General features: G+C 41.8%; 1 protein-coding gene across 1 annotated transcript in view; it reads right to left on the bottom strand.

Annotated features, from left to right (window-relative positions):
• Positions 1 to 1,365: 1,365 nt before the first annotated feature.
• The window catches only part of CLTRN (collectrin, amino acid transport regulator), a 40,862-nt gene continuing 16,694 nt past the window's right edge, over positions 1,366 to 25,533 (bottom strand). Inside the window, exons 4-6 of the mRNA XM_057717721.1 lie at positions 18,603 to 18,716; positions 13,330 to 13,524; positions 1,366 to 2,181 (exon numbers count right to left, since the gene is read on the bottom strand). Of these exons, the coding sequence (XP_057573704.1) occupies positions 2,025 to 2,181; positions 13,330 to 13,524; positions 18,603 to 18,716 (466 nt within the window). The 3' untranslated portion in view covers positions 1,366 to 2,024. The remainder of the gene's footprint in view (positions 2,182 to 13,329; positions 13,525 to 18,602; positions 18,717 to 25,533) is intronic.

Genomic DNA, 25,533 nt, shown 5'->3' with positions numbered 1-25,533 from the left:
GCTTTTATGTGAGGAACCAATAGAATCATGTTTGCATTTTGGATATTCATTCAAGCTACACTGCAGCTAACTGACTGGTGAAGGTGTGGATATTCTGGGGTTCCACCCAGGCCCTCTCTTTAGGACACACATACCCATCCCCAGCTTCTGGAAATAATGGCTTTTGAAGGTTCATGGCTGAGTCCTTCAGTGGGAATTGCCCTCAGCCAAAGGAAACTGCCCTTCCCAAGGGCAGATTCTCTCCCAGACAGTACCCATGGCTATATCTGGCTAAGGTAGAGATACAAAGGCCCAGCCACACTATCTCAATAAGGAACAAACTCAGCTCCTAAGGTCCCTGAAGGATTGGCTGAGGCCTCTGTTGTAACCATGTTTCTGGTTACCTCTCCCTCTGCTTAATCCTACTCTATTAGTGTCCTATGGCTGCATAACACTTTAGCACAAACTTAGTGACCTAAAAAACACACATTTATCATCTCACAATGTCCATGGGTCAGGATCCTCTGCTCAGGCTGCAATCAAAGTGTTGGACATACTGCATTCTCACCTGGAGACCTGACTGGGGAAAAAATCCACTTCTAAACTCACTTCAGTTGTTGACAGAATGCATTTCCTTGTGGTTGTAGGACTGAGGATTCCAGCTTCTTACTGGCTATTGGCTGGAGGCTATCTTTGGTGCTGAGAGGCCATCAGCAATTCCTAGAAGCTCCTTACAGTTTCTTTCATGTTGGCTTTCCCAACATGGCCACTTACTTAATCAAGCCAGCAGGGAGAGTCTCTAGAGCAAGTTTGCTAGCAAGACAGACTCAGATATAATATAAATTAACTGCAGGAGTGATATCTCACCACCTTTGCTGTATTCTATTCATTAGAAGCAAGTCATAGGTCCCCTCCTTACTCAAGGAGAGGGGGCTACCTAAAAGTGTCAACATCAGAAGATGGCAGACACCTTAGTGTCTCTCTACCATACTTGCCTTCCTCACTTCTTACAAGTATATCTCCTGAGAGCACTCCCCAACAAACCTTCTGCATTCCACTACCCATCTTAGAGTCTGTATCCACTGGAAGCAGGGACGTGAGTTAGAGACTACTGCTGGAACACCAACTGTGGATGATAACAGTGGGAGATTGAGCTGCAAACTTTCCATTAATACATGTATAATAATTATTATTAGAAGTTAGAATGATACATGACCTATCTGGAAGTAAAATCAAGTCTAAAAACTACAATCTTCAAGCAAGGATACTCACAACAAAAATAATTCATTTCTAGGACTGGAGAACAGATTAAAACATAACATAAAAATTAGGCTTACTCTGTCCCACAGTGTGAAAATAAATTGCAGACCACAATCAGTCACTTAATCAAAAAGAGATGGTTAGCACTTTATTAAGTTAGCAGAGATTGTGCTTTTACAAATTGCAGAATAATCAATTAATAGAGCTGCCCTACTAGAGACTGATAGTCAGAAAATATATATAAGCAACTGTTGGTATGATAACAGGATCAAATTCCACCTTGTATATCAACATTCCCATTTTTATCTATCCCATTTATAGTAGTTACTTGTTATTCTTGCTTATCTAGTCATATACAGAGTGATATAAATGATATTCAAAAAGGATCCATTTTCAATGATTTTGACACCATATTATAGACATTCTCCATTGGAAAAATATTTTTTCTTAGGTATTCAAAGTGTGATATATATATACTGGCCTGACCTTACTGTCGGAAATGCTTAAATAGTAATGCATTTTAAAATCATTAACTACAAATGCCACATGACTATACTTATACATTGTATTCTCAGAGAAACATTTTAGAATATTTTGGAGAGTCAATAGCTTATGATTCCAATGGTCTTCATGGGTATAATTCATTGCCTTTCAATTTCATGTATATTCAAAACTTCTTACAAAAGAAGAACGGTGAAACAAAATATATAATCTTCCCTCAATAAACTGTGATGTTCAGCAGTCACACAGAAACAAGTTTCAGGAGGAAACAAAACAGCAGCCCTTCAGAGAGGAGTGAGCCGCTCATCCTCTGTCACAAAGGCATCATTAACATGCCCTCCCTTCATGTCCAGGGGATCACAGGGGATGCCATTTTCAATTGTGATCATGTTTTCACACTTATCTTCGGTGTCTTCCATTTCAGACGGTCCTTTGTTCTTCCTAAATGCACATAAAAAGAATGATTGGGATCCAGGAAGAGAAAGCATGGTCTTCTGTACAAACATGGAGATCAGGAAAGGGAAGAGGAACCTTAGAATGATGGGAAAAAATGGATGATGTTGTGCATTTTCAAATACATTTCAAAGATCATAAACTGCTGATGAGGTGAAAAGATGCTATCAGAAGTCTGCATGGATTATATATATATGTATATGAGTGAATATATATTTATATGAATGAATGTATACACACGTACATATGTACATTCACACACACAAACTGCATGAAGGAATGTGAGGAATATGTATGGTAAACTGGCAAGTTGAAAAATTTAGCTCTAGGAGAACAACTTCACAAAAATTGAATTTTAAAAAGTAATAAATTCCTCTCACAAGATTTGACAAATTAATGGTCTGCAAATGTTGGGTAAAAATCAGACTGAAATGAAATATCAAGAAGCAAACTCTCATTACTTTATAGAAAGGATGTAACCATTGTAAATTGCAGATATCATTCCTTGGCTCTACTCATTACAAAATAGTTGCATTCATTTGTAAGTCGGGTTTTTGGAACTCAGAACACATTTTACCAATTACATTACAATTCACAGTTATAATCCCAGGTCGTTCCAAAAAATTCTATGTAACAGGATAAATTTTTAACTAACTCATTCTCAGACCGTTTCTAGACCCTGCTACCTCAACCCAAGTGGTAACCAGACCCTTCGTGTTTCCTTGAAGTGTGGAAAGATGTAGCCTTGAATTCAAAGATTCTTCCTCTCTGTAGTGAAAGGCCAAAACATTTAGCCAATTGTGCTTGATATCATATACGTGGGGCGAGGAAAGAGATGTGAGTACCTCTAGGCAACCAGAGGGCAGAAGAGTTTCCCTGAGGATTATCACAAGTTAGACATTGGGGTACCATGGAGGCATGATGTTAGGAATGAGGCTTCCAGACTTGTCAAAGATTCTCTTGTCCCAGAAATCTGTGGAAATTCCAAAGAGGCAGACCTGAGTGGATCACATGGCTGGGATGGTGGACATTGCTGTGATGACCAAGATGGACTCCCACCACTGTGAAAGTCCCTTAGAACCTTAGTGAGTCTCTAGTGGATGAGGAGGTGGTGAAGATGCCCCAAAGATGACTGAGGTAGAGTTTCCTATTAGTCCTACATGGGAGTTTATTTCAAAGTGCTTTAAAGAATATGGTGGAGGAAGGCAGAGAAAAGAGAGACTCTTGCTTACAAAAGAATGACAACCAATATAGAAGGTGCAACAGAAATAGAAAATCACCATATAACAATAATCAATTCTGATGAGGCTCCTCAATGGATGTGGGAGATGATTAAGGAACAGGATACTCACAGGGTCTCAATATAACACCCCTAAAAGCAATGTACTAATTATAAAGAGACATTTGTATTTCATAGAGGAAGAAATTTGGTGAATATCACCAACAATGAGACAAACTGACAAGTGCCTCTAGATGTGATGCACCGAGAAGATATATTTTTTAAAAGTAAAATTCTGTGTTCTGTGTTCCTGCCCTACCCTATCACCAAATTTTTTTGACCTGAATCTCTCAGGAGGGACTAATCAGACAACTCCAAATTAAAAGATATTTTGTAAAACACTTGAACTGGACTCAGCATAGAGTAGGCACTCAACTAATGTGCTTAGAGTTGGATGGACAGACATATGAGTGGCTGGTTAACTAGTGAGACAGATAAATGGATGGATCAGTGAATGTAGATCAATGACCGGTTGGCTGGATGATCAATTAATAGATAGATGGATGAATGGGTGGATGGATGGATGGATGATTGGACGGTAGTTGGGTGACAGGGCAAAAAATTGGTTGGAAAAATGGATGGACTAATACTATAGGCAAAGTTACTCAAAACAGTCACCCAAGGTAGATTTTGAATGGGATCTATCAGAAGAAAGAGTGAAAGAAGGAAGGAAGGAAGGAAGGAAGGAAAGAAGGGAGGGAGGGAGGAAGTAAATATACACGTGATATTTCTTGTATTTCTTGAAGTTATTTTTTCAAATGGATGGAGGAAAATACTGATTTTCATACCTTTGGAATTCGGAGTGAGTATCAATTTTGCCAGGCTTCACTGATGGTTTATTAGATAATTTCAAATAGGTGGAGTTTATAAAGAAAAGTAAAGTAGCATTCCAATACTGTAGATCCTACTGTCATCACTTGAAAGTATTTTGCCATTGTACATGCCACTGTCAAATGTCAAAATGTGTCACTAAAGGCTGGGAGTGGAAGTCGGAGGGAGGGGCAGGGTTGTAGTCCCAGAGACCTAGGTAAGGACAGGCTGCTGTGTTTTTCCTTCCTCAGAGTGAAGATACTGCACTGTCCATTCCAAGCATCAGTGATCAATGATCAGTGGCAGTTGGGGTGGGCATACAATTTCTTGTGATGAGAAGGTCCTCCAGCCAGGTAAAATCACCTACGAGAGGACTAGACTTCTTTGGCTCCTCCTGGTGTCACTTTCCATGTTGTCCAGAAAGCAAAGGCAACTGACATTCTATAACCATCGAACACATCACTTCCATTCATAGTATCCAACATTCATTCAATAACTATGTTTTGAGTGCCTACTATGTGTTGAAAGAGACACAGTTCTTGTCCTAAAGTGAAAAGAAAGGGCTCAATAAAAAAGAAAAACTCCAAATTTCACTCATCCTCCTCTCCTTTTTATGGATTATAAGAGAGGAATGATGTTTCAGTAGGAATGACACCCTAGTGACAAATGTATATTTATAAATTATAATAAAAAATGTCTAGCTCATGCAATTTCTCCCCAAATCACTTCTCATTGGGTTTGGAGTGAATAATAATTCTCCATAACAATAAACAGGTTTTTCACAGTCAAATTTTACCCTGAAATTTGTGTATGTAAGTATGAAACCCATATTACAGAAATCTTAGTGGATGGAGCATTCTGAAGTAGGTGGCAATGCCATGGTAGTCTTAGAAATAATGGTTGCCAGTGTTCATTTGCCAGTTTCTTCAGTTAAAAAAATGTTTTTATGGAGTTAGAAGAAAAATTGCACAGAGCTGGACACTTGCAGATCATGGCAAGAAATCTTGCCCCACGCAGCCACAAAGGAAAAATAATCCACCAGGCATCACAAGGAATGAGGAAGAACGAAAAAGGAAGATGTAGATGGATGAGGACAAGTTTCTCTTCTTTAGAAGGATTTCTTAACCAAAAAGATTCTGAGCAAAATCGCTGTGGAAATTTATCAGAACGAGAGCTTTGTCCATGGCAAATTAGGTACATATTATTCTTCTGTGACCTTAGACCCAGTTGTTCAGAGTCTTGGCATTGCTGGGCTTCACAAACTGCAGTATCAGTAACTTGCTGGCTGGCGGACATGATAAGAAGCTCAAAGGTTATCTAACAGTAATACAGCCCTTTGTCACATTTCGTAGCGTGTCCTGTAATAAACTGATTCACTGCCTGAGCATTGCTCTAAGTATAATAAAACTTAACTATCTTTGTGGATCATTCCAATTTGATGTTCAGCTAAAAACATGAATTATTTTTCCTGAAAAATAAAATTGAGTGTTGACTTCCGCTGTTCCTGCATCGTCAGGTGGTTCAGGAAAAGGATTTAAAAAAAAAAAGTGACTAAAACACCTGAAACTAGCTCTTAGAAGCCTTAGAGTGGCTACTTCTCATAAATCCAGAGAGAAGATGGGCAAAAGAGGGGACAAAAAAAGTAGAGGCATACCTCGGAGATGTAGCAGGTTTGGTTTAACTGCAATAAATCGATCCACACAAATTTTTTGGTTTCTCAGTGCATATAAAAGATACGTTTTCACTATACTGTAGTCTATTAAAAATCTAAAAAAAATCACTGTATATACCTTAACTTAAAAATATTTTGGAGATAAAAAATGCTAACCATCATCAGAGCCTTCGGCGAATTGTAACCTTTCTGTTAGTGGAGGGTCTTGCCTTAATTTCGATGGCTGCTAACTGATCAGGGTGGTGGCTGCTGAAGGTTGGGGTGGCTGGCAATTTCTTAAAATAAGACCATGAAGTTTTCTGCATTGACTGACTCTTCCTTTTATGAACCATTTCTCTGTAACATGCAATGTTATTTGGTAGGATTTTACCTACAGTAGAACTTCTTTCAAAACTGTAGTCGATCCTCTCAAACCCTGCTGCTGCTTTATCAACTAAGTTTATGTCATATTTTAAATTCCTAGTTGTGATTTCAACCATTTTCACAGCATCTTCACCAGGAGTAGATTCCATCTCAAGAAACCACTTTTTCAGCTCATCTATAAGAAGCAACTCCTCATCTGTTAAAGTTTTGTCATGGGATTGCAACAATTCAGTCACATCTTCAGGCTCCACTTCTAATTCTAGTTATCTTGCTTTTTCCACCATATCTGCAGCTGCTTCCTCCACTTTAGTCTTGGACCCCTCAAAGTCATCCATAATGATCGGAATCAACTTCTTTCAAACTCCTGTGAATGTTGATATTTGGACCTCTTGCTATCAATCATGAGTGTTAATGGCATCTAGAATGGCGAATCCTTTCCAGAAGGTTTTCGACTGACTTTGCCCAGATCCACCAGAGGAATCACTACCTATGGCAGCTGTAGCTTTATGAAGTGTATTTCTTAAATTGCACAAAAGTTTAAATTACTCCTTGATCCATGGGCTGCAGAATGGATGCTACGTTAGCAGGCATGAAAACAACATAAATCTCGTTATACATCTCCATCAGAGCTCCTGAGTGACTAGGTGCATTGTTAGCGGGCAGTAATATTTTGAAAGGAATCTTTTTCTGAGCAGTAGGCCTCAACAGTGGGCTTAAAATATCCAGTGAACCATGTTGTAAACAGATGTGCTGTCATCGAGGCTTTGTTATTCCATTTACAGAGCACATGTAGAGTAGATTTAGCATAATCTCTAAGGGCCCTGGTATTTTCAGAATGGTAGATGAGCACTGGCTTCAACTTTGAGTTACCAGCTGCATTAGCCACTAACAAGAGAGTCAACCTGTTCTTTGAATCTCTGAAGCCAGGCACTGACTTCTGCTCTCTAGCTATGGAAGTTCTAGGTGGCATCTTCTTCCAATAAAAGGCTGTTTCATCTACATTAAAAATATATTGTTTAGTGTAGCTACCATATTAATTCTCTCAGTTAGATCCTCTAGATAACTTGCTGCAGCTTCTACATCAGCACTTACTGCTTCACCTTGCACTTTTATGTTATGGAGATGGCTTCTTTCCTCAAACATCATGAACCAGCCTCTGCTAGCTTCAAACTTTTCTTCTGCAGCTTCCTCACCTCTCAGCCTTCATAAGATTGAATAGAATCAGGGCCTTGCTTGGATTAGGCTTTGGTTTAAGGGAATATTGTGGCTGGTTTGATATTCTACCTGGACCACTGAAACTTTCTCCACATCAGCAATAAAGCTGTTTCACTTTCTTATCATTTGTGTGTTCACTGGAGTAGCACTTTTTATTTCCTTCAAGAACTTTTCCCTTGCATTCACAACTTGGCTAACTGTTTGGTGTAAGAGGCCTAGCTTTCAGCCTGTCTCAGCTTTCGACATGCCTTCCTCACTAAGCTTAATCATTTCTAGCTTTTGATTTAAAGTGAGAGACATGTGACTCTTCCTTTCACTTGAACACTTAGAAGCCATTGTAGGGTTATTAATTGGCCTGCTTTCAATATTGTTTTGTCTCAGGGAATAGGGAGGCCTGAGGAGAAGGAGAGAGATGGGGAACAGCCTGTCAGGGGAGCAGTCAGAACACACAGTATTCATCATGAAGTTCACCATCTTATACGGGCGTGGTCTGTGGAGCCCTCCCCAAATTCCAATAGTTACAACAAAGATCACTGATCACAGATCACCATAACAAATAAAATAATAATGAAAAAGTTTGAAATATTGCAAAAATTACCAAAATGTGACACAGAGACACAAAGTGAGCAAATGCTACTGGAAAAAGTGGTGCCAACAGATTTGCTCAACACATGGTTGCCACAAAACTTCAATTTGTGAAAACCACAGTAAGTATCTGCGAAGTGCAATAAAGTAAAAGCACAATAAAATGAGGCCTGCCTGTATCGGGTGGCCCACGTAGCTAGGCGGTGTTGAGGAACAGGGTTTGCTCAAGATAAAGTATTTGCAGCTAAAAGCACAAAGAGTATTTTTGTCTCCCTTCAAACAAGATAGGGCTGAAAAGCCAAGGCCCGAGAACAGCCAGACAAACAACAAAGGACAGACAAATATGATTTCAAAACAGGACAGAGTTAATTATTGGGGAATTGGAACTGTCATCATAATCAGTATGGATGAGTCCTGGAAAAACAGCAGCGTTACTGGAACAATTTTAGGGGGTGTTGCAGCACAGTGAGACTGCTGGGCTTTGGCATCAAGGACGTCTGGTTTAAAAAACTGGTACCTTCTAACCGTGTGAGTGTCTGTAGGCAGGTAGCTTTTTGTCTGCCATGTAATAGCAAAAACAAGAATTAGTATCTATTACACAGCAGACTAAGTACTTTGTATATATCACCTCAACTAATTCCTACTGCAATACTATGTAGATTTTATTATTATCCCTGTTTTTCAAATGAAGGAGCTGAGACACAAATATGTAGAGCAACTTGTCTTTCAGAATGGGACAAGACTGGTGAAAGGAGTGGACATGAAACTATTTCATCTCCTCAGGCTCCACTCAAAACACATATTTGATTCCTATTGAGTGTGTACATTTAAGAACAGCAAAGTAAAACAATTATTAGCTCTAACATTTCTGATTTCATTTACATTTCTATTTTCAAGACAACTTATTCATTTAATTGAGACTTTATAAGAATGTGAAGTTTCAGTAAATGAAAATGCTGGCTAAGCCCCAGCCCCTTGTGTGAAAAAATTCGTAGAAATCCAAATGTGCTTCTCTTTACTATTGACCTTATGGGAAGAGAAATATAACCGGAAATAAACCAAGTGAATTTACTAGTGACTTTGCTCAACTATGAGCATTAGCTAGGGTTCAATGCCTCGAGTCCTTGACCTGGCTTTGTTACAACTACAAGACTATCATCTCCTTATAGGCAAGGACCACCCATGTTATCTATGTATGTCTCTTCTGTGATACGTTCTAGAACTCCTATCTCAGAATGGATGGTCAATAAAGGAATAAGATATTTTTACCTTTCTGGGCCTTGGTTTCTGGAGAGATGGATACAGATCATTGTTTAAGGTCCCTTCCCAAGACAATAACATTATAAGTCTATTTATATACAGGATTCATGAATCAATTCTACTATACACATACAAGTCTGAAATTGCGCTGTGTCTGTGACTCTCCTTTTATAGCACAATGTGCCAGATTACACAGAATTAGTACTTTGCTTTTTGATGGTTATGCTTCTATACATTGCTATAGCACTCCCCAGTGTATAAAGCACTTGTGTGTATTCTCTAATTCTGTCTTCCCATCATTATAACTATTTAAGAAAATATTGTCCTCATTTTCCATATGTGACCGGATCAAGGTCATTCAGCTAAAAAATGCCAGGGCCTGAGACTGGAACCCAAAACCAAGAGTACTGATCCAGTGTTCTTTCAACTAAAACACACATCACATCATCAGCTTCATCACCATTACCATTGTCACATCACCCCCCCATTACAGCCATCACTGTTGTCATCACCATTGTCATCTGCCATCACTAGCACCATCACCATCACCACCATTACCATAAAGCTGACCAGAGAGCTAAAATATCCACTTCCAGGCTGGGGCTAGACAGCGATCTAGTACAGACATCACTGTCAAGCATATGCAGTTCTTGTTGGTAGCCTTCCCACCTACCCAACGCCCTAACTGTTCCCCAAGGGGAAAAAAAATCACTTTTCAAACTTTTTTCCTTCAACAAATCTCTCATTCCACAAACTGTTGTTCTCAACTAGATGGTAATAGAGAAGCAACCTCCTCGAATTATTTCACAAAGAGGTGGCAGTTGTAATGGTGTGATGAAACTGGCTGGTACAGACTTGCAAGAGGTGACTCAAATATTCAGAAATTTCATACTGCATAGGAAGTCAGCAAATGCTACAAATCAGGGTATTTTTTTTAGAGAGCTGGTTAGCTAGTTCACCACTATTATAGTAAACAGTAGGCCTAATAAGATCACTTGCCTTTTAAAATAGGTGTTTGTTAACTAATAAAATCTCAAGCAATGAGCCACTGAACTGGAAAATTTTCTGCAGTATGGTGGCAATATCTGGATGGAAAAGAGATCTTTTTCTGACATCCTTTAATCACAGAAACGGCTTAAGTTCATCTTGGATAATAAAATTACTGTTTATTTAGTACTTACTATAACTTAGGCACTTTATACACATTTATCTCACCCAATTCTGATGGAAGTCCTGTGAGACATTATCTCCCTACTACAGATGGAGAAACAGACCCACAGAAATTAGATGACACAACCAAGGTCACTCAGCTAAAGGGTATAACTAGTATTTGAGTTTGCCTAGCTTGGGCCCCCAGTGACTACATACTTTCCACCCAGTGGTTCTGAACAATCAATGGAATGCTGTTATTGACACAGCTAACAGAATAGTTAAAGCTTTACTTGAGAAATTTCTTCAGTAGTAAGTTTAAAGATGCACATGTCTTAGACGACACTGGCACTCTTCTCTGTAGAAGCAGAACGGTGACTGAGATGACCCTGTGGTCCCCCTGGTCTTCTAGGTTTAAGATTTTGTATCACACAAACTATGTTCATTACTATCTAATGTATGGATTGGATTCTTGAACAAATCTTTGTCTTCCTCAACACTAAAGGCTTTCAGGGACAACTCCTATCTTTTCCACGATTAGAAAAGGCTTTCATCACAATGATCAGGGCTCTCCCCACTTCAAACTGCACCCTCTCCCCACCTTTGAAGCAATACTTTGCCCAAGAGAAACCCACTAAATTCTTTCCATATCAAATGGAAAACCCAACAAATCAATTTCTCTTCAGAAGGTTTCCATAACTGTCCTGACTCTATTTGCTAATTATTGATGCCCTCCGGGTTGACACAGGAGATTTGTCCATCTGTTTTCCTGGTTTGAACATGAACTAAATTTGTGAAGGCAAGGCTGTGACAACAGCCTCACTTCTCCCAGGCAACAGATTATGATGCTACACACCCAATTATTATATTACTGCAGAATCTGCTCAGAAGGAAGAGATAGCTGATCCCAGCATAAATGAGCTGAAAGACCAGCAACTGGCAGGATAATATAATAACAGTAACAGCTAACAGTAGTAGCACCAGGTATGACTTCGAGAACTCTATTAACTCTTTTGATCCCAGCAAATTAATTCTTTCTAATATACCTCCCTGTCACTTGAGCAAAGTTTTCTATGCACAGACAGTAAAGAAAAGTTTAATCAATTTGACTCTAGCACCATAAACCATATCCTCCTGTGCTTGGTTTCCCTGACTCATTGCCTGTGTTTCCTGATATCCATACAGTTAATGGATTACACACAAGAGCATAGTCTAGGCAATAAATACTTTGAATCCAAGCAGTCTATCCCCAGAACCCATTCTTCTACCTCCTACACCATATTGTACTAGTGAGGAAATTGGGAACCAAGGAGATGATGTGAATTCACAAAGGTTACAATTGTTAGAAACCACAGAATCCTAGCATTTCAGGATTAATATAAAACTTAAAACTATTAAACATAGGTATTCAAATACTGCAAGAAAATATTTCTTAATATTCTGAAAAACAAAACAAAACAAATTAATGATTTGTACCAAGCCTTTTGGCATTATGTGTCATGCCAAAAGCAAGAAAATCAAGCAAGTACAACTTGATCTTAATCTTTGAGTTTAATTGGGGGATTAGACATAAATCACATTTATTCCAGAGCATTTCACTTACCATTTGTGAAAAAAATTATAAAGCCCCCAATTTAAAATGATTACCTTCTGCTAATAACCAGGGAGAACCATATGGAAAGTAGAAAGTCTCGGGAGAAACATTCAGTCAAACACACACTTGGCCAAACACAACCTGCATGTCCCGCTTTGGCACCAACCCTTTTGAAAACCAATGTTGTGCCTATGATTCCCACTTACCAGAATTCCTCTTCCTTGGTATCAGAAGGGAAGGTTTAGAAGCATCAAAGTGTCTAGTGAAGAGCTGAAGATTCTCTCTACTTCCCCTCTGAATCAGAGGTGCTTGTAAACAAAGTTATTTTCTCCTTTCATTGTGCTAAGAAATCTTGTCTCCTCTCTACCTTAGTCACTCTCCCACTGGTCTGAAATTCTCTAATACCAATAATTGAGACAGAAAAGTTTGCATGTGCCCCAGAATGCAGATAAACGAACTCCAGGAGTAGAAATCTAAATGTAAGTAGTTAAATTGGAAGCTCTCAAACTGAGTTAGAATAGCCTAAATATTCATTAAAAACATATCTCCAGTTGTACATCAACTAAACTTCAGTTAAAAGAATGCATCTCCTTCAGAGAATCGACTTTAGTGGGTCTGTGGTAGGGCAAAAGAACCTACATTTTAAACAAGTGTTCCAGGTGATTCTGACGCAGGAAGTTGATTCGAAGGCCACTGTGAAGAACATGGGTCTGTACAAAATCATAGGCACTAGAGGGAAGAGTGTCCATCAAACGGAGGGAATATAAAACACCACAAAACTATGTGGTACAAGATGGTGGCTGCAGGCACTGGAAGGCCAAGGTGAGGAGGCATGAAAAGGACTGGGGAACTACTAGCATTTGGAGGTGGATGACTAGCAAAGATTAACACTGCCTACCCAAAAAGTCTACTCAGCTCTGTATATCCAGCTTACAAAATCATAACCCAGATATTAACACCAACTCTAGATATGATACATTCACATGGTATAGAATAGAAAGAAAACAGTAATGGAAGGAGTCATAACTAAGTGAGGGACACTGGACTCCAAAAAAGTCTCCAAAAACAAGAGCATAAGTGATATTTTGAAAATCACCAATTTTTTCAGTTTGGCATTTTCTTCAGCTAGGGGGAAATCCTCTCCTTGTTTTTCCAAGTCATGAGGAAACAGGAAAATGCTCTTTAAATCACTCCCTTTAAATATCTTACCTTCTACGTTGTCGGATTCCTGACAAAATCAATAGCATTGTTGCCACTATGACGATGCAAAATATCACACCAAATACAATAATCCAGATGGGCACAGCTGGGTCAGTAGGTGGTGTAAGCGTGGAAGGAATTCTTAAAAATTCCAGAGTCTGGTCATTCAAAAAGAAGGCATTGTTGATCCGGTTCCTATTCATTCTAAAAGACAATGATGGTTAAAAACAAACAAAACAAGACAGAAGAAACATTAGAAACAGAAGCTGTAGCCCTATCTCCCCATGACTGTAACTATCTCTATAAATAGAGCATCTCCCCAGCAGGAGACTTCAAGATGAACAGACAGTTTGATGAGGGCAATCATGCTGTGGTTTTCTGTCCATAAGTGGCAGTGCTGGCTGCCAGAGAGATGCTTGTCTATGGAGGGCACCACTGCCCTCCATTGTGTGAATGTCCTACTAGTAACTGGAAGTCTTGCGCTTTGAGCTCTGCCCACCATGTTTTATTTCCTGAGAGGTAGCATCTAGATTAAAATGATGGAACTCTATTTAAGGTGTCTTACATAAATACCAACAACCTAAAAAGATAAAACAATACGTAAAAGTGGGTGATAACTATAAGAAGAAAAAACAAAACCAGCAGCACAAAAGAAAACACGAAGCCAGGAGCAGCAGCAAATCCATCAATTTGATCTGTTTTTTTCATTCAATTCAACAAACATTTGCTGAAAATTTACTAAGTGCCAGTTCCTGTGCTAGGTGGTGGAGATACAAAGTGACATAAAAATACCCAAGGAGCTTACAGTCTAGAAGAATGGCCCCTCAGTCTCTCCACAATCACAGTGCAGTACAAAAAGTTCTATGAAAGAGGTAATATGGGCACAGTGGGAGAACAGTGGAGGGGTGAGTACATCATAGTAAGAAATCAGAGGTGCTTTCCTAAGAAGGCAACTTTTGAGCTGTGCTTTGATGGACAAGTAGGAATACTTTAGACCAAAGTGTGTAGTGAGCACAGGAATTGGAGACATGGTATATAGTATGACTTGTTGTGTTGAATGCAAGTAGTTCCATATGACTAAAGTAAATGGTGCTTTAGGAGTCCAAAAGTCTAGAAAAATATGAAGGTACATGCATTACTTCTCCCGGGGAAAATCTGCATTTTTGGTGGTGGTGGCAGTTAGGGAGGGGTTGGTAGCAAAAACTTATTTGACTGAAACTAAATTTCTAACTAGAGCCTGCAAATCAGGTGAGGAGATTTCTTGGAGATACTGTATGGCCTTTACTGAATTTACACTAGACAAGCTGACTTCAACAACCTCTAGGGCAGCACTGAAACCAGAATATAATGTGAACCTCATGTGTGATGTCAGGTTTTCTAGGAGCTGTGTTTAAAAAAAAGTAAATAGTAACAGGCAAAATTAATTTTAATAATATATATTTTGCCCACTATATCCAAGAAAATGTAATTTCAACATGTAATCAATAAGTTGGTTCAGTTTTATTTTGTGCTAAGTCCTTGAAATTCGGTGTGTACTTTTCATTTACAGCATATCTAATCTTGGACTAGCTACATTTCAAGTGCTTGAGAGCCACATGTGGCTGGTGACTTCTGTACTGGACAGTGCAGATCTTGAACCTGAGAGTAATAGCTTGAGAATCTCTGCAGACCAGCACCAGGGTATCAGGAAAGACCTCCTTTAGCAAATGAAAATCTGTGGGGAGGCCTGATTATTAATAAATGTGAAGGAGAATCCCAGCCAGGTAATCTGCAGCAGCAGATAATTTCAACGCAATTTTTATCAAACCATGGAATGTTTTCTTTTTTCGTAACCTAATTTTGATAACATGGGAACACAAACCTTTCCACAAAATAATGAACCCCACTACCAATGCATAACAGAGTAAAACCATTCTCATTCTGTCTACCTGGTTGGTTAGCACTCAGGCTGATTGGAAGTTCTAGTTTAGTACAAACTATATCTCCATCTACTACTGAAATCCCCAACAGGTGTCAATCACCATGGATATCTTCTAGCCAAGATTGGCCTTGAATAAGGCCAGGCCGTCAAAACAGACCAAAAGCAGACATCTTAGAACTGGTCTGTCATCCCCTCGCCTAATTCCATAGGTGTGGATACTCTAGTAGAGTGGGAAAAAGAAATCACTGGGTGTGGTGGCAGCATGGCTTGTGTTCAAGTCGTCACTCTTTAATTTTTTAGCACGGTGACCTGAGCAAATCAATTAATCGCCTTGAGCCTCAATTTCCTCATTTATAAAGCAGGGATAATAATAATAACTCAAAAATGATTGGTGTTGACACTAAATGCCACAGATGCATCAGAACATGCCTTGTGGGCCAAAAAATATGCAAGCATTAGGTGGTACTGGTATTATTTTGCCCAACCACATAGATCCTTCAGCCTTGAAGTTCCTATTACCTGCCTTCTAGTTACCATCTTCTTTCTTTTCACTCTATCCTTCCCTCTTGGTACTGTTTCCTTTATTTTCATACAATCCTGATGTGCCCTATCCATTCCTCAACATAAATTCCCATTCTATTGGCCATCCTTACCCCCTCAACAGCCCTTCCTACTAGGGCCTTTGAAACAGACATTTTCTTATGAACATATTCATATACATCCTCGACCTTCACCTTAAACACTCACTTCCTCCTCTTCACATTAACTGAAGCCTGGTTTAACCACAGTGCCTTCATTTTTCTTGCAGCCCTCCCTGATCACAGGGCTTGAATAAAATCCCTTTTCTCATGAAATACAATATTCCTAATTCTTACTCCCTAAGTAGTGGCTCTTAGCAGTATTCTTAGTGGCAAAATGCAGAAACAATTTAGTTCAAACCTTCTTGTTAAATCATTTCCCATTGGTATAGAGCCTCAACGCCTTTCCTTCAGCAAGGGAAACAAATTATTATTCACACAAAAACATTTGGCATTTGATTATACACCCATTATCTTAAATGTTAATATTTTATAAAGAGCAAATTTAGATACTTCTCTTTGGTAACGAGAAAAGTATGCATTTCAGTAACTTGTAAATCCTTTGTAAGGAGAGTGAACTTCATTTCATTCTTTTTCAGGAAACAGTTTATTTTGTGAACTTGTTCTTCCAATATACCTTTGCCCAACACCAATCATGTGTGGGATTTGAAGTTTTGACACACATAAAGTGTACATTAACTGAAATAAAAACAAATTGCATCCTCTGCTTCTGTCCAGAAAAGAATACATTTCACTTTTGAAAGTCTGTTATAATCCCAAGGAGAGGAGGAGGGGAACTGTCAGGAAAAAATGGGTAAAACTTCAAATGGATGAAAAATATGACTAACTGTCCAGCAAGTCTACCTTTCTGGACAATATCCATCTTTTACTGTCTTTGACTTATTTTGCAAATCTGTAAGGTGGAGGAAACTGATATAATTTAAATGATTCTTGTCCACAGAAAAATCAAGGTAAATTGTGTCTGGGGCAGCACTGCCAATGGACAGACTGGTGTATCTTTTTTTTTCTTAGAGGAGTATTTTAAAAAATATTTTTAATTAATTACTTAATTGGCTGCATTGGGTGTTCACTGCTGCACGCGAGCTTTCTCTAGTTGTGGCAAGCAGGGGATACTCTTCATTGTGTGTGGGCTTCTCAGTGCAGTGGCTTCTCTTCATGTGGAGCACAGGCTCTAGGCGTGCAGGCTTCAATAGTTGTGGCACGTGGGCTCAGTAGTTGTGGCTCGCAGACTCTAGAGCACAGGCTCAGTAGTTGTGGCGCACGGGCTTAGCTGCTCCTCGGCATGTGGGATCTTCCTGGGCCAGGGCTTCAACCCGTGTCCCCTGCATTGGCAGGCGGATTCTTAACCACTGTGCCACCAGGGAAGTCCTTGAATATTTATTTATTTATTTGTTTAGACTGTGTCCAGTCTTAGTTGTGGCACGCAGGATCTTTTAGTTGTGGCATGCAAACTCTTAGTTGCAGCATGCAGACTCTTAGTTGCAGCATGTGAACTCTTAGTTGTGGCATGCATGCAGGATCTAGTTCCCTGATTAGGGATCGAACCTGGGCCTCCTGCATTGGGACCACAGAGTCTTAGCCAGTGGACCACCAGGGAAGTCCCTAGACTTGCGTATAGTTCAGTAAATAAACATCACCATTCTTCAATTCCTGTACTTGCATGCTACCTTGAAGGCTCCTTTAAACTGGTTTTAACAGCTTACTAATTTCCTCATTAACTAATAAGATAATAAAATCTTTGATAGTATTTAATTTTAATTTGTATGAAAGTCGTGATTTTACCTTTTTTTCAAAAAAGTATCTTTTAAAAGTAAGGATTGTACATTAACTAAAGAAGGTAGAGACCCAAGAAATGTGAATATTTTTCTTGTTTTTAAATAAAAGTCAAAGGTATGACTTGTCCCTCAATATGCCTTACATTCAATCTTCTCAACAACTCTGAGAGAAGATTACCATAATTATTCCTGTTTTATAGATGATAAGAGGAAAGCAAAAAGAGGGGAAGTAACATGTCTATATTCAAATAGTTGGCAAAAGGCAAAACCACAATTAAAAACCTAAGCATTAGGGGGACTTCCCTGACAGTCCAGTGGTTAAGACTTCACCTTCCAATGCAGGGGTTGTGGGTTTGATCCTTGGTCGGGGAGTTAGGATCCCGCATGTCGCGCAGCCAAAAAACCAAAACATAAAACAGAAGCAGTATTGTAACAAATTCAATAAAGGCTTTAAAAAAATGGTCCACATCAAAAAACAAAACAAATAAATAAATAAACCTAAGCATTCAGGCTCGAGAATGCATGTGATGAACCATCACACAATAGTGCCATACAAGGTGTTCTTGCCAAAAGAAGACAGTACTAAACCTTAGCTAATGTTAAACCAGGGCTTCTCAGCGACAGCACAATTGACATTTGGGGTTAAACAGTCCTTTGCTGTGAAATGCTGTCCTGGGCATAGTAGGATGTTAACTAGCATCCCGAACTTCTGCCTACTCTGTGCTGGTGGCCTAATGCCCACCACCAGCACTGTACAACAAAAATGTCTCAAGACATTGCCAAATGTCTCCTTGGAGGTAAAATTGCCCCTGGATGAGAACCACTGATTTATACTAATCTCTATTCCAAACGAACGAAATGAAATCTTTGACATCTTAATAAATAAGTCATTGTGAACCAGAGAGAGAAGTCTTCAAAATCTATGAAAACGGCTGAATTAATCAACGAGTTGATTTACTAGTGGAAGGCATATATAGTGGTGATTACCTTATGGCTGACTGTACCTCAACGGCAGGAAGGGTGTGATTTCTTGAAGGATCGGTAACCACAAACCAGAATGACACCCGCTGGGTTACATTGCAAAGTAAGATGTGGGAAATACTGCAGATGATGAGAAGGAAAAAAAATGCATTATGAGCAAATAACACCAAATTGCATTAGATATTCCACTCTGGTGTTATTACCATCTTCAGAGGTGTCTTAGCTATGAATTAAGCCATTTCTACCATTATGAACAAATGTCTTATTAAGAAGAAAATAATATAGGAAATTTCCTTTATTTCAAAATCATAGACTTGGGGATCGTTCCTTACATAAGGAATCTACCAAAAAAGAAAAAAACTGGGGAATGACTCAGTAGAGGGCATTGGGTATCTCACTCTCCATCACCTATTAGCTGACAGCATCCCTGTTTCCTCAACACTTAGCCTCTCTCTCTAATACAAAAGCCTTTTGTGTTTCCTCATCAAGATCTTTTTAGTGTCCTCCTCATTCAGCCTTCCAGCTCTCAGAACCAGACAAATATGTTGATCCAGTACTTGCTTTCTCTGTTGGCCACTATTTCCGCCCCTCTACTACTCCAGTATTGGGGCCACCGAATAACAGACCTCCAGACTGAAGTGCTGTTAACATTTACCAGCAGGCTTTGAGCACTGTTTTTGTGGGTACCTGCTTTCAAGTATAAATTGGAAATGTGCCTTGCTACACTCTGTACACCTCGATCACTAGTAGAAATGACAAGAAAGAAATGGTATTAGTGTTCAGATAACAGACAATCTACATATGAATGCATGAAATGTATGCAGGTAGAAAATTAGAGGAGAGTCCATACTAAACCAGCATTGTCAGGGCTGAAAAATAAATGCTGAATAGCTTTCACCAGGTCCTTAAGAATAAAATTCCAAAAAGTGACATTAGCAACCATTCTAGAAGAATGAAACACACAGTCCGTTTACCAACACAAGTAAATTCGCTCTTTTTTCCTTAAAGGGGCGTTCAAGTGCATTATGTTCATTTTTACAATAATGAAAGAGAGTGCCCTTGAGTCAAGTTTCTGTAATCTTCAGGACCTGGTACAAATTCCTGTATTTTCTCCCTTTAAACGCCAAGTGCATAAAGCCGAGGGCTCTCAGGCCCCTCCGCGCAGAGCCCCGCGCCTGGGCCAGCAAGGGAAGCCGGAGGATCCGCCGTGCCCCGAGCACAGCGGCTCCCGCCAGGCCCCGAGCCCGCGGGGCGCTGTCCTGACCCGCGCGGGATCTCGTGTCCCGAGGGCCCCGAGGTGCCAAGCTCGAGGTGCCAAGCTCGAGGTCCCGCGCGCCGTCCTGCCCCGCCTTGGCCAACGGTCAACGGTGGCCTGCGTGCCATACGCTTCCGCGCCTGCAGACTCTGGTGCCGCCCAGAAGCCACAGCGCCTCGAAGGCCCGCCCCGCCGCCCCGCGAGCATGGGCAGCTACCTGAGCAAGTACCTGGGCGCGGACAAGGCCTCGCAGCCCGCCCCCGCCTGGGAGCATCGGTCCCTGCCATGACCAGGGCCCAGCCCTGCCCGCTGCGGCCGCCTCCCGCCGGGCCAGGCCGGCCGTCAACTGCTGAGCGTCCACCAGGAACACGGGGTCCTGGTCCGCAGCGGCCCGGTCCCCGCCGCCCCGCCCGGCTGGGACCACGGCCGGGGCCACGGGGCCTCGGTGCGAAAGGCCTGGAGGCGCCTTCCCAGCGGGCCGCCCCTCCACACCCTCAAGGGGCTGGATGTGTCCGGCCATCGCAAGAGTTTCATGAAGACGCTCCGGTGGGACGCCTGCCACCCCGGCCGCATGCGGAGCCCGGTGACCATGCAGATCGCCCCGCCCGGGCGCAAAGGCAGCCTCTACGCGTGTCCGCCCAGCCAGGCGCGCCCAGACCCCTGTGCCAAGGAGACCGTGCTGAGAGCCCTCCACCGATGCAACAAAGGAAAAAGGAGGTTCGACGGGCCTCTCTGGTTTGAGAGCCCCGACCCCAAGAGAAGGAGGCAGAGCCCGGCGCCCAGACCATCGGCCTTCCAGCCTGTGTGGAAGAATGGAGTGGTCCCTGCCTTTGTGCCCCTGCCGGGGCCTCTGAGAAGCAGCTTCTGCTCCTAGTGCAACAGCGTCTGAGAAGACGACACTGAGCCGGGGCCTCACCCCCAGCCCTGCCTCAGCCTTCCCTGTTTGCCGCCCACCCTGCTGCAAGGCCACCCCCCACCTCCCCGGCCCAGGGCACAGTCACAGACCCTCGCTGGAGAGATGAGAGCGGATCAGCCCTCCTGGGCCGGGGCCTCCTGCAGCCTCATGTCCCCCTTGAGTCCTGAGAGCCAAGGCCCGGCCATCACCTCCTCCTGACACTCAACCCCACAGTTCTTTTGCCCAGCTGACCCCTGCTCTACCCCTGCCGGAGCCACTGACACCGCCAAGCCACCTCCCTCCACCCCAGCCGGCGGTTCTGCCAAGCCCCAGAGCCACTTCTCCTACCCTGCAGAGCCCGCCCTGGGGAAGCACTGCTGGCCTCCCGCCTGCCCAGCCACCCTTCCTGCCTTCCCCCACCACCCACCCAGAAGACCCTTCTCAGGAAGGCATGCTTCTCCCCTACTGCCCAGTTTATAGAGTTTAAAGGTTGTCCTTATTTTAAATAATGGTAAAAATAGCTTTATTATCCTAGAGATTGTCATAGTCTTTCTTTCAAAGATTCAAACATTAGGATTTCATCCACACCACGGTTTCTCCACCTTGGCTCTGCTGGAGCCAGACAGTTTTTTGTGGGGTGCACACCTCTGCATGGTAAGGTTTTAGCAAAATCCCTGGTCTCTATCCTTTAGGTGCCAGTAGATAATCTACACTGTGAAAATACAATGTGTCTCCGGTCACTTCCAGATGTGGGGGTGGGGGCGGGGGGGGGAAGTTACAGAATGACACAGGTGGAGAACCACTGAGGGACAGTGACCTCTACTGGCAGAAACAGTCAAGCCTGGTCTCCCAAAGTGGGCCTTTTTCAAAGACACAGAGATGAACAAAACGAAGTAATGAAGTGGTGTGTGCTTGGCAAAAACATATCCCCCATTTTGTAGAATTACGTGGGGTGCGAATGACTCATGTTTTGGGCCTTATTAACAATCAGACAATGCAACTTTTTAAAACCAGCTACTCATGTACCACCTTCAGGTTTGCAAAAATTAAAAAGTGAAATAATATCAAATGCTGGTAATGATGCAGAGAATTGGAATCCCAGGCAGTACTGTGGGTGTCAGTGGGTCCAGCCCTGCTGAAGCGGCACTTGGAAGTGTTTCCTAGAGCACAGTGTGGCCACCAGAAACACTCTTACACACACACACACACACACACACACTGGTGAGGATGTTCTTCACAGCCCCCTTTATCAGCGCAGAGAATTGGAAGAACCTAAATGTCCACCAAGAGGGGAAGGAAAAAAGTAAATATGCTATTGCTATCAAGGGACTATTATTTCACAGATTAAAGGAAAGAATGAGCCCAGGGTGTCTCCACTGTTGGGTCTGGGTCAGATAATTCTATGATGTGGATGCTCTGTGTGCTGCACGATGTTTAGCAGCAAACCTGGCCCCTGTGGACTAGATATCATCAGGACGTCCTCCAGTAATAACAATCAAACATGTCTCCAACCATTGCCAAAGACCCCCCGAAGGACAAAATCACCCCCAGTTGGAAACTACGGAACTAGAGTTACACTTTTTTTTTTTAAAGGTAAATCTCAACAATACACTGTTGAATGAAAAAGACGGGAAGTGGATATTATGGGTAGTACGAGCCATTTATACAGATCAAAAAAATACAAAGTACTATTGCTAGCATAACAGAGGAGGCCAGAAACCCAGTAAGTGGTCATTTGGACACTTTGCCTGTATTGCTCTTTCCATCTAAAGCCTCTTTAAACAGTGTTCAAACATGAATTTCAAGGTGTCCCCTTTAGAGTGTCAGAGAATAGGCTATAAACATAGCAAAGCCCCTTCTCCCTCCCATGCAGCACGCTTTCTAAGGGGGCGGAGACAGAAGGTACACATGCAAATACATGTACACACTGACAGGTGGGGAGATGTGCTATGAAGAAAAACAAGGCAGGAGGAGGGATGCACACAACTCCATCAACACACTGTGGCCCGAAGCGCTTCCTCTGTCCCCATCACCATGGAACCCCCTATCCCTTACTATGAATTCAAGTTCTTCATTCAGTGTTTCCACTGGGTGGCAACTCATGCTTTAACACAGCACCGCAGCAATAAAAGGACAATATGTTATCTTCTTAGAAATAAAGATTTCCAAAACATTACAACTGTCGCTGAAAATATTAAGCTCAACATTTTCAGTGGAGACACTTACTGTTATATACAAAACATCCTGGGCTGAAACTCTATAAATCAAGCTTTTATTTTGAAGTTTACTACCTGCCATTGGCTAGACATGAGACAAGGCATTTCACTCTTCATGAGTTACTAGAAAGGGCTCGAGAGCTTCGTGTGTCAGTGAGGGTGCGCTTAACCGCTTAGGGCCTTCCTCAATAGAAGAATAGTAAGTATCCCTCCTACATGATGGTTTGGCCAAGGAAAGGAAGTCTAAGATTTTAAGCACACAAAACAGTAAGCTCGCGCTCTACAAACATCAACTATAGAAACAGAATAACAGAGATGTGTTCACATTTTGTTCCAACCTAGGCAGTTGAACTAGTAAGGAGTAAGCCCACTTGCTAAAGTAGCAAGGCTGTGGGGAAAGGGCCAGCGGAAAGCTCACGCGTGCTTCTGGAGACAGCTGCAAGGCAAAGGCTGCATAGGAAGATGCAGACACCCTCGTGGGCTGGGGCTTCCTCCTTGTTTGGATGATCCTTTGAGAAATTAACTGATGTCTTGGCTACCACAAGAGTAAGACACGGAGGTCTAACGCGAGATAAAATGCAGGCGGTGGGGAGCTCCTTCTAGTATGACCATTCCCGCCACCTGTACCGTGGGAGTATCTGCCCAGGGGACTCAGGTGCAACAAGAGGGAGAAATGGTGGGTGGGACACCGTCTGCTTGTGTCCACTGCAGCCCGGTAGACGGGCCCCTGGTTTAAGAGCCAGGATGTTAAGCATGCTTCATTCACTCACAGATGTTTTCTAAGAGCTAACAATGAGCAGCCACTATGGTTAGGGAGGGTCAGGAAAAGAGTTCTCCCGCAAGGGCATTTCCATTCCACGACCCTGCGCATAAGTGCCTGGTCTAGGAGTTTAGCACTATTAAGACTCTTGAAGAGCAAGGTCACAGTGTGAGCTCACCAGGAGATTAAAACCAAAGTGGGGGCCAAAACTCCCGAGATGCCAGAATCTGCCCACGAGACTCCATGCTCCGTCTGAGAATAGCCCCAGGACAGTGGGGGAAGGCACAGGGCTTCTGGATTCCATGTGGTTTGTCCACAGTCTTTGTCAGGAGGGGCTCTAATTTCTACCCACAGTAGAACTTCATAGTCTCCAAGCTTTGAACACCGTTTCCAATTTTATCATCCGAGGGTCCCCTGGGAGCCTATCAAACACTCTGTCCATCTGCAACACAGGACTTCTCTGGGCCCTGGGGCGTGAGGCTGAGGCCCAAGTCTACCCTGCACTGTGGCGGCCCTGTATTCCCAAAGTGTGGCCCATGTGGGCACTCAGTGGTTGTGAAATGAATGGATGGATGAATGAACTAACTAACAGAATGGAGGAATGAACTCCATTGTTTTTACTCACCGTTTCTACATTATTCCCAAGAGAGAGTAACTGGGAAAGTAAATTGGGCCAGCACAGCAATAATAGAAAAACGAGGAAGGAAAGGAGGGAGATTACTTCCCCAAACCTTTGTTTCCCCAATCACAAATATTCAGACAACATAACAGACAGAACTCTCCAGCATAAAAGGACTCCTGAATATAGTGCAGATAGAGGTAGCCAAGAGCACGTGTACATGTTAGGAAAGTGGGTGCTAAAGGAAGTAACATGAAGACTCATTTACAGCTTTCAGTAGATAATTTACTTAGCGACCAAAAGATGCAGACTCCTTCCATTTAGAGATTATGTCCAACCAGCGTGACTTCTTTCATGGCCTTTCTTCCAAATGTGACCACGCTGATTGTCCTCTAAGATGTGCACAAAATGAAAGATTAATCAGCCAATAGCACTCACTGAAATAAACGTGTCTTTTAAAGTATGCTTTGATGTAATAAATGAACTGAAATGCCTAAATCTTTAAAGTTCTCACCCCAAGAAAAAAAATTATATTGCAACATATGGTGATGGATGAGGTGATCCTTTCACAATACAAACAAATATCAAATCATTATGTTGTACACCTGCAACTAAAATAATGTGATCTGTCAATTACACCTAAATAAATAAATGACTGAAATGGCATTAGCACAGCTAAATCGAAAATCTACAATTTCAAGGTTGGTAAATATAAATGCGTCTGATGGAATTCTTTGTATTCACTTGAGTGATAATTTTGTCCGACTGTTTCACAAAGCTGTAATATTTACACATATACAGTTGCTTCTGTCAGCAAATCACTGAAAAGGTAGAAATGTCCACTCCCTTTCCTCAAGTGTGAGGAGCCCTGGGCTGAAGGTCATTGTCTAAGAACTGGCTCCACTGCCTTTTCTCCTCAGTGGCGCCAGACAGGGCCAACTGGGGTGGGAAGAATCGGCTCTTGTTTCTGGAAATCAAAGGACTCAATAGGAGCTGGGCTGCTGTTTTACAAGCACAAGACCATTAATCCCCTTACCATGGATACAACAGCATGTTGTTCCTTCTTAGACCACAAGGCTTATCCTTGAATAATTACGCAGAGGAGGAAATCCATTCCGTGCCCTACATCGTTTTACTCGGAAAGAGAACACTTTGCCTGAGTTGGATGGACTTCTACTTCTCCTGCTAAAAA

Source organism: Hippopotamus amphibius, chromosome X (assembly GCF_030028045.1).
Source record: "Hippopotamus amphibius kiboko isolate mHipAmp2 chromosome X, mHipAmp2.hap2, whole genome shotgun sequence".
NCBI classification, from domain to species: Eukaryota; Metazoa; Chordata; class Mammalia; order Artiodactyla; family Hippopotamidae; genus Hippopotamus; species Hippopotamus amphibius.
This window is presented reverse-complemented; position numbering and strand designations above follow the sequence as displayed.